The sequence below is a fragment of the Marmota flaviventris genome, chromosome 17 (assembly GCF_047511675.1).
Source record: "Marmota flaviventris isolate mMarFla1 chromosome 17, mMarFla1.hap1, whole genome shotgun sequence".
Lineage (NCBI taxonomy): Eukaryota > Metazoa > Chordata > Mammalia > Rodentia > Sciuridae > Marmota > Marmota flaviventris.
In genome coordinates, this window is record NC_092514.1 from 11,954,719 (window position 1) to 11,967,118 (window position 12,400).

The window sequence follows — 12,400 nt, forward strand, 5'->3', positions numbered from 1 at the left end:
TTAGAAAGTGAGTTTTAAATAATGTTAGGCAAAGAAACCACCACATGTCCACCAGAAGTGAACTTGAGGTGCTCCAAGCTCCCTGCACCACAGCTGCAAGCTGATAAGGCTTGGTGGCTCATAACTACCTACCATGGTGGCTCCCAGAGCAACACCCTCACCAATGGCTTTGCAGTTCCTTATCTTCTAAAGATGGAGGACACCACTGCTGAACTCTCATTTTGAGGGCAGTATATCCAATGCTGATGGTTTTATTTAATAGACAAGAAAGGAACAGCAGCTGGACATCAGCCATTCTAAAAGTGCCAGTCAATAAATGTCTAAGAAGAGGTGTTCTCTTGCTCCATTTAGAGAGGGAGCCCTATCCCTGAAGCTGCTACATGCTTGGCAGTTTCACTTCACTTGAGACTGGGCTAGTTCTGGAACAGTTGCTGCTGTCTCAGCCCCAGCATCCCTAGACACTAAGAAACCCTCTCTCTGATGTCAGGAGTGGGGTGGTGATTCCTGTGCAAGATGAAGAACCACCCATCTTGTGTATATTCACATTTTACCCAAGGGTCTGGAATGTCCAGGATGTGCTGTGAGCCAGGGCCCCAGCTAATCATCCACTTGTTCGTCTACTCCCAAGAAACTTAAAATCCTCCAGAGCCCTAACCCCAGGCTCCTGTCAGAGGCAACTGTTTACAACAAAAGGTGAACAGAGCCAGAGTTAGGTCAGTGCAGACATCAACATCATATGCTAGGAGATTTTTATCCCAATTTGGGGAAGCCTACAGTGGACCTACTATTTCAACTTCATTCTCATTAATAGGAAAACTTCTCCCTAAATGAAGTGACTCACTCAAGAACTTCAACTATGTACTTTTAATAAATCAAAGGTGGACCCAGGCCTTCTCTCTGGCTATAATCAGCAAATGAACTCCTTCCACCTGGAAACTAGCTGCTGCTTCAGCTCTGCTCACCAGGCCAGTCTCCAAAGGTTTCTTTTCCTAGAGGATGTCTAGGGCCATGCAGAGGTCTCCCTTCTGGTTGCTGCCTCTTTAGGAAATTCATCTGCTTGAATGGTGCCTGGCATCCTCTAAGGCTGTGGTTACAGTGAGAAGGAACATAGGAATACCTTTTGGTGCTAAAGCCAGGATCACTTGGGATGTGCCATAGAACCCATCACACAGTAGCCCACCATTTTCTATATCAAATGGGCTATCACAGGATCCTGGAAAGGGATATGAATAATGATTTCCTAAAAATACAACCTTCTCTCCCAAGTGCTGGTGGTGTCCCCTCCAAAGCAAATGGGTTAAGTGGTCTTGGATATGTCAAACTCAAACAACTGAGTCAGGTGATGTTATAACATCTGATTCCAAGATAGTTTTCTAGGAGTCATCAAGGCTGGAATTCAAAGGACATGCTTCAGTTCTTCTAGTCACTGAGGTTTATGACTCTTACTATTCCTATCATTTATTTCATGTTTTTAGAGTTGAAACCCATCTCCATATTTATTCCTTAAGTGCTTATCCCTCACCTCTAGGAAGAAGCTCATTGCCTGGGGTTGCATCATGGACCTGCAGGAGAAAAGTTTCTTCAGTCTTTTCCACCTGGAGGGCAAATTGCCATTAAAGTCTCAAGCACAGCTGTCCCTTGAAGAGCAGTCAAGCCTGGGGAAGTGTTGCTTCTCATCCTAGCTCAAACTGGTTGGAGCTGCTAGCTCTGGCCAGGATTAGGAATTCTTAGATTTTCTTTCCTTTCTGGCCCTGATGGCCATGATGCTGAAGAAGAGCCCAGGAGCCAGAGTTCGAAGATAAATGGCCAAAGAAGGCAGCAAGTCAGCCACGATCACATCTTTCTTCTTCTTCCCCACAGCAGCAAGAACATCTTGGGCCACCTCTGCAGGGCTTCGGCCCTGGGCTGTGTTCTTGTCAACAGCTAAAAGAAGAAAAGCAACACATGAACTAGAAAGCAGAGGACCTTCTCTTGAGGACTGGAGCTGACGGGAGCCATTAGGTCAGCTTGTTGCACTCCCCACTGTGAAGCTGTTCCCAGAGTCTGCCAGGAAGGAGGTGGCATGCCCCTATACCTGAAGGTGTTATATCCAGAGGAAATAGGAACCATTTTGTGTTTCTAAGTAAGTAAGTGAGGGTAAGGGAGTTATGGGTGGAATATGGGGACAAGACAGACTGGGGACCCCAGTCAGTGATGGGAACCAATGTGAGTCCATCTGCCTGGTGGTCTGATGACAAAAGCAGAAGGCCGGCCAAGGTAGGGTCTCATAGAGCAAGCCCCTCACACCTGAGCAGCAGCTTCCTGATCTTGGACATTTTTGCTCTCGGAACAACAGATGAGTCGAGACTGTTGTACCATCTCTTGAAGTGGGGAGGGCCTTCTGACCCATACATGTACCACCAGCTGAGTAGAGAGTAGACAGATGTCCCAACTCCCAATTTCGTGTTAGCTGGATGAGGGACAGGAAGAAACCTGTCATTCACTTTAAGCTGTTGGAGAAGACAGCTGTGGGTAGTTTAGGGTTAGTAACCTTTACTAACCCTTCTTTACTAGTGATCTGACATTTTGCCAGCAGAGTAGGCTCAGTCAGCAGGCACAGGCCACTAGCACACCCAGTTTGATACCTTCCCGAAGCTATCCAGTCTGCCCGAGCTTCCTCACCAGTATCTGTTCTCACTGTGGTTAATGAAAGAATGGGAAGTTTTTAATTACTGCTTAATTGTAAAGTGCCACAGAGAGATTTGCTTTAGGAAGAGAGCAGCTGCCACCCAGGACAGGGTAGTCTTGGTTCAAACTTGGCTGGGGTGGGTGCAAGCCCAGCATGTCCTTGGCAGATGCTGCAGCACAGACCTGCAAGAGACCACAGCCAGGGAGGCAGGACACAGTGGAACATACTGTAGAGATGGGCAGTTCTGTTCTGAGTTCAGGCAGGCAGGCAGGCTTCAGCAGCTTTAGAACTCATGGGCTGCCTAACTTGAGAAGCAGTAGCTGACTGCTGTCTGCCTGGCTTGCATGCTGGTGGGGGGCTGCCCAGCCCACAAATGGTGACTGCAGGTCAGCCTCGGTGCTGCCTCTGACTGAAGCAAGATGGAGATTACTGCACCGTACTCAGCCTTACCCTGAAGACTCTTCCTGAAGCCAGTCATTTCTCCAATATACTGAGGAGGGACCATTCAGGTCAAGCCGCCCACACTTGCCCCAAAGTTAATTCCCTTAGTCTTGATAGTGAAAATACTTCTTGGGCCTGGTGCAGTGGTACTCGCTTGTAATCCCAGCAGCTCAGTTCGGGAGGCTGAGGCAGGAGGATTGCGAGTTCAAAGCCAGCCTCAGCAACATCGAGGAGCTAAGCAACTAAGACCCTGTCACTAAATAAAATACCAAATAGGGCTAGGAATGTGGCTCAGTGGTTGAGCGCCCTGGGTTCAATCCTGGGTACCCACCCCTGCACTAAAAAAAAAAGAAAATACTATTTGGGCCTTGGGATCTAGAAATACGTTAGCTGGCTGTTTAGGGGCAATTCAGGTTAGGGACTTCCTTTCTATTCCACTAAGTCCTCTACCTCTAGGCCTCCTGTTCTGAAAGCTCTAGTGGTGATGCTCAGGCTAAGGTCAGTTCTTGGTGGTAAGTGAAGATTAAATAACAATCGGTACCTACAGCCAACACCATGCCAAGTTTTTCAGCTTTAAAAATCATATTCTAAATGAAAAATGACAACAATCACTGGGGTAGGTAAGAGCTACACATTTCACTAGGGCTGATCGATAGCTTTTCATACAAGAGCAACCAGGCCTTACCTCCATATCTGGACCCATCCGCGGTAATGGCATTTACAGAGAGGTTGGTATAGATGTAGCCGGGACTGATGACAGTCACCTGGATCCCATCCTGTTCCATCTCAGCACGCAGGCAGTCAAAGAAGGCCTGGGTTGCATGCTTGGAGGCTGCATCTGCAAACATGGGCAGAGAGGGAGTGAGTGTGCCAAGGTGGGTAGGGCCCAAGTCCCACCTACTCACTCCCATTTACTCTCTGTTTAAAACATGGTTTTATAATGTAAGATTTAAGCCTTATAGCAATATTCATTTCCTGATTTGAGAAGTGCTCTATGTCCTTGTTGTTAGGAAATCTTAAGTGGTTAGGCATAAAGGGGGAATCTGTCACCAAATTCTCACATGGCTGAGAAAAAATAATTGTAAATTCACTCATAAGAGAATAAGGGAAAATGTTAACTGGGGAATCTTGGTGAAGGGTGCATGTTTCTGCTGTTCTTACAATTCTTCTTTAAGTCTGAAATTTTTCCAAGTTAAACAAAAGCTTAATGCTCATAAAGTAAAAAAGCAAAAGTCCTGCTTTCCAATTTTGTTCCCAGAGGTGAACAATGCCGTTTCTTAGGATTTATTTTTGGATCTGTTATGTACAGGTACAGATATAAGATGGGATCTTACATTTCTTTTACAGAAATGAACTCATACTCTTCCTTTTATTCCTGCAAGTAACTTTCTGTGATGGCCCTGCAGACCCACCCATCACATGGCTCTGGCTGCCTGATCCTCCCCAAGGGATCATCAGGTGACAGATCTGGCCCCATCAGTGGACCTTTATGGGTCTCTTCCAGTTTTTATCACTGCTAAGCACACTACCCCTGAGCATCCCTGCCTGCACACATGTGTATGATGTCCAAGCTTGCTTCTGATGTACTTCCCTTTGCAAACTAGGCAGGAACTTTCAACTAGAAGCTAGAAAGTGCACCATCTGCAAGAGACAGAGCCACCTGTGCTCCTCAGCAGCAGCTCCCCAATCTAATGGAAGGTGCTCTGAGGGGGTAACCCTACAGTGATATTCTTGGGAAACACAGCAAATCAATTTCCTGTAGTTGGGTCCTAAACGTTTTAGTCTTAATAAAAAAGGGCTTCTCTCAGCCAAGTAAACAGGAAGGAGAAAAGCAAGGAAGTGTCACAGGAAGCAGCTAGACTGTATTTGGGCAGTGATTCCAGGGCTAGATGAGTAGATTTTAGGGGAGTGAATAATTCCAGGGGGCAGCCAAGGCCCAAGGGCAGGAAGAGTGGGTCATCCTTGGGGTCTCCACGATAGAAGCCACACAATGATTGGGTCTCAAGCTCTTAGGCTATGGGTTCTCAGCCTGTTGTGCAGCCCATTCCTGTCACACTGTCACCATCACTTCGTCCCTCCTCTGCACTGCAGTGTTACAGTTCATGGCTTCTCCTGATGTGGTTCTCCTGGTAGCAGCAGAAGGGAGAGGAGGCTGAGCTGACACACTTGCCCAGGAGGCACAGCCAGATTCAGTCTAGTCACCGTACTGCATCCAAACCCTTCTTGCACACCTACTATAGTCAGCAAGTCAATTAGAGAATAGAAATCAGTGGGGTGTAATCAAAGTAAAATGTGGAAATAATTTAATACAAAGAACTCTGTATATCTTTTACCCTGATTTATCTATTAACATTCTACCTTACTTGCATGATTATCTGTGATTATACATGGTGGTTTTGGGGTGGGGGATCATTTTGGCAGCCTTAAGTGACTGCCTGTGTATGCTCTAAGGGTTGACATGGAATATTAGCAAAAAGATAAATAACAACTATAGAAACAAATATTGTTCCAGTTTACATAGGACATCTCTAGTTGCCTCATTTCATCTTGGTACCAGCCCTGGGAAATGTATGATGACTATAAGTCACACTGATAGGTAAGAAACTGAGGGTCAGAAAAGTTAAGTGACTGATCCAAGCACATACAACTAAAACCAAAAGATGTAGCTGAATTAAGACCTCGGGGGGAAGAACACGATTCTGTTCCATCTTTAGTGCAAATGGTTGCTCCATCTTATCATCAAGCAGAGTATTACTGTGTTTTCAAATTGCTGACACAGCCCAAGCTTCCTTCACTGTGCCGGGCCCTGGCTGGCTTTGGGAAGTGACTGAGAGCGGGTGAGGCTGTCCCAAGTCATATTTTTTCTTTCAGAAGATGAAGCAAAGAAAGGAGCTACTGAGACAGTTTGTGAAGTGCCCTTTAAAGTCTTTTAAAAACCCCAAACACCAACAACTACACTCTGTGTGTTTGCTGGTACAACGTGAGGGCAGAGCGACAGAAGAAATGACACCTACGTGGAGGGAAACCTGTGAACTGGAAGTCAACTTGGCAGTTTTAATTATTTGGTCCTATCTAATATTTATGCTTCTTGGAATTCATCGTATTGAAACCCCTCCTCTAAGTGCCCAGAGATATGAACATTCAAGGATGTTCTCTGTGGCAAATCACTCAAAGCACTGAAAAGGGGAAAAGCTCCTCAAACATCCACTCAACATATTATTATAAACCCACTTAAAAGGATAAGGTAAATCCACATGTGCTGGTATGGAAAGTCAGACAGCCAGGTGGGACAAGCAAGCTCCAAAAGAGCATGCATGATGGGGTCCCCTCCCCCTCCCCCCCTTTTTTTGGTCCTGGGGATTGAACCCAGGGGTGCTCTACCACTGAGCTACATCCCCAGCCCTTTTCATTTTAAGCCCAGGATGGCCTTGAACTTGCAATCCTCCTGCCTCAGCCTCCAGAGTTGCTGGGATTACAGGCATGTGCTACTGCAACTGGCATGATCCCAATTTTGTTTGATTACATGTAGAAAAAAAATTGGAGGCTAATGCTCCAAAGTGATAAAATAACCTTATCAGTGGGCTGACGCTAGTAAACAATACAGTAAGAGAGGCAGTGTGTGCAGCGCCCAGGGCAGAGCTCTCCAGACACTGTACTCACAGCAGCTCCTTTAGACTGGGGCTGGGACTTGTACCTATGTGCAAATACAGATGAACACAGAGAGGTGGGGACACCTGCCCAAGGTTACACAGTGGGTAAGAAGCAGTGCTGGATTTGACCCCAGGTATGTGGCTCCAGAGAACACATTCTGATGAACTTCCTTCACGTTCCATGTAGGGTATTTCTTCAATGTCTGATTTCAGGATGGTAAACGTGTTATTTTTATAAGAAGAAGACAAAAATGGGTGTTTTTTTTTTGGGGGGGGGGGGACTCACATGCTGATCGAAAAGGAATGCTGATTTTGCCCTGGATGCTGCTGATGGTGACGATGTGGCCTTGCCTCCTCTTGATCATGGAGGGCAGGAGTGCTGAGGGGAGAGGGCAGGGATTTAGACACCATCTTCCAGTCACTGTGCCTGACAGCTCCTCAGGATGGAGAGCCATGCAGCAGAGGAAAGAGGCAGGAGGAAGTCCACAGACAGAGTAACCACCCACAATGGGCAGCACAGTTCCCTGTCCTATGAGGAGTCTGTTCCCTGGACTGAAGTCTGGCTAGATATCAAAATATCCCCACCACAAAGGAGTCTGCAGACACCACAGCAAGGCAGTGCTAGCCAAGGAGGCTGTGGCTAGAGGAAGACCCTGATAAAGGGCTAACACAGAGAGAATGCTAATAGAAACCTGCAAAAAGCAAACATTCAAACTACAGTGACCACACCCACAGCAGGGTAAAACAGCAAATGGGGGTAGGCGGCATGCAGCCTAAGAGGAACTGAGCAGAACAAAAAGGATGCCAACGTATCACACTCTTTCCTCTTTAAACCCAAGACTGTTACCTTTTGTTAGAGCAATAGGGCCAAAGTAGTTTGTCTCCATGACCCTCTTGTCAACATCCACTGTGGTGTCTGTGATGGTCCCTCGGTAGCTGATCCCAGCATTGTTGATGAGTACATCCACATAGCCAAAGCACTGCAGGATCTCAGCTGCTGCAGCAACAGTAGCCCCCGTGTCTGCGAGGTCGAAGGTCACTGTGTAAGGCTTGTGCGTCTGCTTCTGGCCAAACACAAGACACCAAATATACCTGATAAGTGACAGGCCCCATAGCTATGTGTATAGCTTTTCAGAGTCCAGGGAGTGACATAATGGAGACGAAACAACATGGGCTACAGCAGCAGTCCTCTTCCGAAGAGATGAGGCCTACAGGGTGACCCTGCCTAGAGTGGTCACCCCTGACCTGGACAACTCTAATCTTGAACTAAAGTTGCCTGCACCTCATGAGATATGACCTGGGCTTCTCCTACTTTCAGCAGTCCAGTTGTAAGCTCCCCAGGACAGGTCACATATGTGTGGACTGCTGTAGCAGGTAACCACAGAAGCTATTAACCATAGCTATCCTTGCTGCTTTGTGCTATCCAACTTTAATACGTTCAGTGGCTCACAGAAGGGTCCTGTTCTTCTCAGGTTAAGTCACTTTTACTCATTTCTTCATGAAATAATATTTACATATACCATGTAATGAGGACATAGCAGAAGCCAACAACCTGTCCCTCTGAGGCACAGATTAATTCTGTAACTGTGAAGAATGCTATAAAGTCCTGTGCTAGAGAAATGAGTAGCTAAGCAACACAATGTGGAGGGCATCCCAACAGATGTAAAGTGCAACACTGCACTGGGAAGTCCTCACTGAAGCAACGAGACAAGAAAACGTCCCCCATATTGGAAAGGAAGAGATAAAACTATCTCTGTTTGCAGATGACATGATTCTATATATAGAAAATGGCAGCAAATCCCATGAAAGCTATTAAGAGCTAACTAAAAAATTCAGCAAAGCTGCAGGGTACAAGATCAAAACACCAACAACAACAAAAAATCAGCTATTTCCATACAGGAACAATAAATTGTGAAAAGGATGTTAGGAAAGCAAAAGATGTTAGGAAATACTGAGGAATGAATCTAACCGAGGAAATGTAAGATTTTCACACTGAAGACATTTGCTGACTAAAATTAAAAATGACACAAATACAAGGAAAGACATCCTATATTCATGGATTGGAAGTCAATATTGTTAATTTCACAATACTACCAAAGTGATCTATAAGTTCAATGCAATTCTTATCAAAATCCCAATGGCTTTTTTTAATATTTATTTTTTTAGTTGTAGTTGGACACAATACCTTTATTTTATTTATTTATTTTCTTGTAGTGCTGAGGATTGAACCCAGGGCCTTGCACATGCTAGGCAAGTGCCCTACTCCTAGGTCACAACCCCAGCCCCCAATGGCATCTTTTGCAGGAAAAAAAAAAAAAAAAATCCTAGAATTCACATGGGATTGCAATGGCCCCTCAATAGCAAATGAATCCTGAAAAAGAACATAGTTAAAGCACTCACACTTTTTTTTTTTTTTTTTGAAACTTATTACAAAGCTACAGTAATTAAGACAGCATATTATTGACAAGGGACAAGCATATCAGCCAATGGAATGGAATAAAGAACTCAGAAATACACTTTCAAATATATGATCAATTTTTTTTCCCCCCAGTACTGGAGATTAAACCCAGGAACATTTTCTTTTTTTTAAAGAGAGAGAGAATTTTAATATTTATTTATTTATTTTTTTTAGTTCGGCAGACACAACATCTTTGTTTGTATGTAGTGCTGAGGATTGAACCTGGGCCGCATGCATGCCAGGTGAGCGCGCTACCGCTTGAGCCACATCCCCAGCACCCCAGGAGCATTTTCAACTGAGCTACATCCTCAACTCTTTTTATTTTTTATTTTGAAATAGGGTCTTGCTAAAAAGTTGCTGAGGCTGGCCTTGAACTTACAATCCATTTGCCTCAGCCTTCCAAGTTGCTGGGATTGCAGGTGTGTACCACCATGCCCAACCATGACCAAATGATTTTTGACAACAGTGCTAGACCAGTCAATGAAGAAAGAATAGACTTCAAAAAATGGGTTTTAGGAGAATTGGATATGCACATGAAATAATGAAATTAGACCCTTACCTAATATCACATATAAAAATAACCCAAATAGAACAAAGACCTAAATGTAAGAGTTTAAACTATAAAACCCACCCTTCCTAGGATGGGTATAGTTAAAAACCACCATCACCAACAATATCACCAAAAATGTCAAGTGTGGAAAACCAGTCCCTGTGCATTACTGGCAGGAATGTAAAGTGGTGCAGCTATTCTGGAGACCAATTTGGCAGCTCTTCAAAAGTAAACAAAACTACCCATATCATTGAGTAATTTCACTCTTAGGTATACATAAAAAAAAAATGGAAAGCAGGGACTCTTAACACCAATATCCATAGCAGCACTGTTCACAATAGTAAAAAAGCACAAACAACCCAAGTTCACCAACAGGCTATTCATTGACAGATGGATGGATAAACAAAATGTAGGCTGTGTGTGTGTGTGTGTGTGTGTGTGTTATTTTAAAACAATTTAAAAAATCTTAAATCATCATCAATCCCCACCAGGTGAGTGGAGACAAGCCAGGTAAAAGGCTGGGAAAGCATTCCCACAGAAGGAACTTCCTCAATCCACAGCCTAGTCAGTGGTGGCAATGTGGGATGTGAAGACAGTCCCTCCTCAGGCTGTGGCCCCCTTTGCTTGGAGTCCTGCTGCTTCCCCTGTACAGCTTGACCACACAAATGTTCTTCAGTCCAGCAGCCCAAGAGTGGCCTGCTGTCTCCTAAGGGGGCTACCGGAGCCCTTCCCCTTGGAAAACATGCCCTGGGCTCACCTGGGAGGTATGAGAAGCAGTGAGCTCTCTGGTGAGTTCTTCAAGGGCCTCTACATTCCGGCCACAGAGCACCAGCTTAGCACCTGCAGCATGGAAGACTTTGGCACATTCTAAGGGAAGAGAAAAGGACCTTGACAGCTGAGGATATCCAAAGCCATTCCTCCCCCATGCAATTCAATTCAAATTCATCCAGTGCGGAGGGTATGTTTGTTTCCTCACGTGTACGTATTGGCAGGTGCTATGGACCAGCATAAGGCTAGTTGTTAGGGTCCAATGTAGGGCTCCCATCTAGAGATGCAGCAGACATCCACAAAACAATGAGGAAGGCAAAGGGTGGACAGATTTATGATCAGTACTAGGCTCAAAACTTTCCACGAATAACCCTGGGATTGCCATCTCCATTTCCATGGCTGAGGAAGCTCAGCCAGGCTGAGTGATGTTCCTCATGATCAGGCAGAGAACCTGTACCAATGGGATAGGATAGGCAAGACCAGCTGCTATAACACTGTCCAACAGGCTGTGTTCCAGCACCACCTGACCTGTTTCTGGAACTGCTCATCTGCAGTCACACAGATGTACAGAAGACCTGCACAGTTCTGTAAAAAATGAGGGCAAAGGACTCTGTAAGGAATGAGGAGGCCCACCTAGGAACCCTGGAGCCTGAGGGGCTGCTTGCACCTGCTCAAGGTAGAGGGAGCAAGGTGCGCAAAGCACAGGAGGAACCATGAATAGATGATGCTAGTGCAGAAAGAGGAAGGTTAGGCTGGGGATATAGCTCAGTGGGTAGAGTGTGCCTGCCTCGCATGCATAGGCCCTGGGTTCAATTCCCAGCATCACCAAAAAAAAAAAAAAAGATGCAAGAAAGAGGAAGGTTCAAAGGCCTTGTTAGGCTAGGGGAGGGATTCAGGTAGCAAAATGGTGGTGGGGGGAACGGAAGCAAAGGGTGATGTGAGGGAGGCGAGGAAGGTATGTTTATTGCTTCCCCTCCCCCCAAACGTGTTCTCATTAATTGTTCAGTACCCTGAAAACTCATGGCTTTGTAAAAGCAGGCAGCCCAGTGGTCGAGGGAACAGATTTGAGCCAGACTTCCTGTGTTCAACTCTCACTACCCACATTTACTGGTTCCATGATGTCAGGTAAGTTATAACCTCTTTGCTTCTTGCTTTCCTCTCTTTAAGATGCAGATAAAAATAGTGCCTACTTCAGGGAGAACTGTGAGATTGAACGAGTTACAGTAGGCAATCATTTCCTACAGTGCTGGGTAAACAAGAAGCACTAGGAAGTACTATTCTAATACTTCTTGTTTTTAATACTTTAATATTTCTAAGCTGCCATTTTAAAATGTTCTGAAAACTGAAGTGAGTAGGTGTAAGGCAGGGCACTGCCTGTCCTCACCTGAGGTCTAGTTCCCCAAAAATGCTCAGGAGCAGATCTCCACAAGACACCTTGTTTCTCGCTGATCATACTGAGGCCAGTGTGTCACCCACGTGGCTCCCAACCAAATCTTAAGAGGCCCAAGAGCCTGATTCATAAAAGGGACAGGCCTGCCCTACAGGGCAATTCCATCTCTGGAAGCCATGCAGCAAGGAGCAGAGGAGGAATGAGGGCTGTCACTTTCTAGGCTGAGAAGGGACAAGGTCAGAAAATTCGGGCAGTGTATGTCAAGCTTCCTTAAAGCTAGAAGGTTCAAAACAGGAAGGGAGAAAAAAATCCCAGTGTCCTTTAGAACTCAGGGGCCTGAGATGTCAAGGAGAAGGTGCTCTGCCCCCTGTCTCACGGTGCAAGCCCTTTCTGCACCCCACAGGTCCCCTTTGGCCCTGTTCACTCGCCATACCTGGGCTGCCCATCTCTTGCACCTCACTTCTCTGAGAGTTGC

General features: G+C 45.6%; 1 protein-coding gene across 12 annotated transcripts in view; it reads right to left on the bottom strand.

Annotated features, from left to right (window-relative positions):
• Positions 1-849: 849 nt before the first annotated feature.
• The window catches only part of Dhrs7b (dehydrogenase/reductase 7B), a 60,659-nt gene continuing 49,108 nt past the window's right edge, over positions 850-12,400 (bottom strand). For 11 of the 12 annotated variants that reach the window (XM_027921459.2, XM_071603474.1, XM_071603481.1 and 8 more), the window contains 5 exons: positions 10,525-10,634; positions 7,607-7,823; positions 7,046-7,138; positions 3,795-3,947; positions 850-1,923 (listed from right to left, as the gene is read on the bottom strand). In XM_027921459.2, coding sequence (XP_027777260.2) covers positions 1,718-1,923; positions 3,795-3,947; positions 7,046-7,138; positions 7,607-7,823; positions 10,525-10,634 — 779 coding nt within the window. In that variant the 3' untranslated portion in view covers positions 850-1,717. The remainder of the gene's footprint in view (positions 1,924-3,794; positions 3,948-7,045; positions 7,139-7,606; positions 7,824-10,524; positions 10,635-12,400) is intronic. The other variant, XM_027921458.3, reaches the window with a different exon arrangement.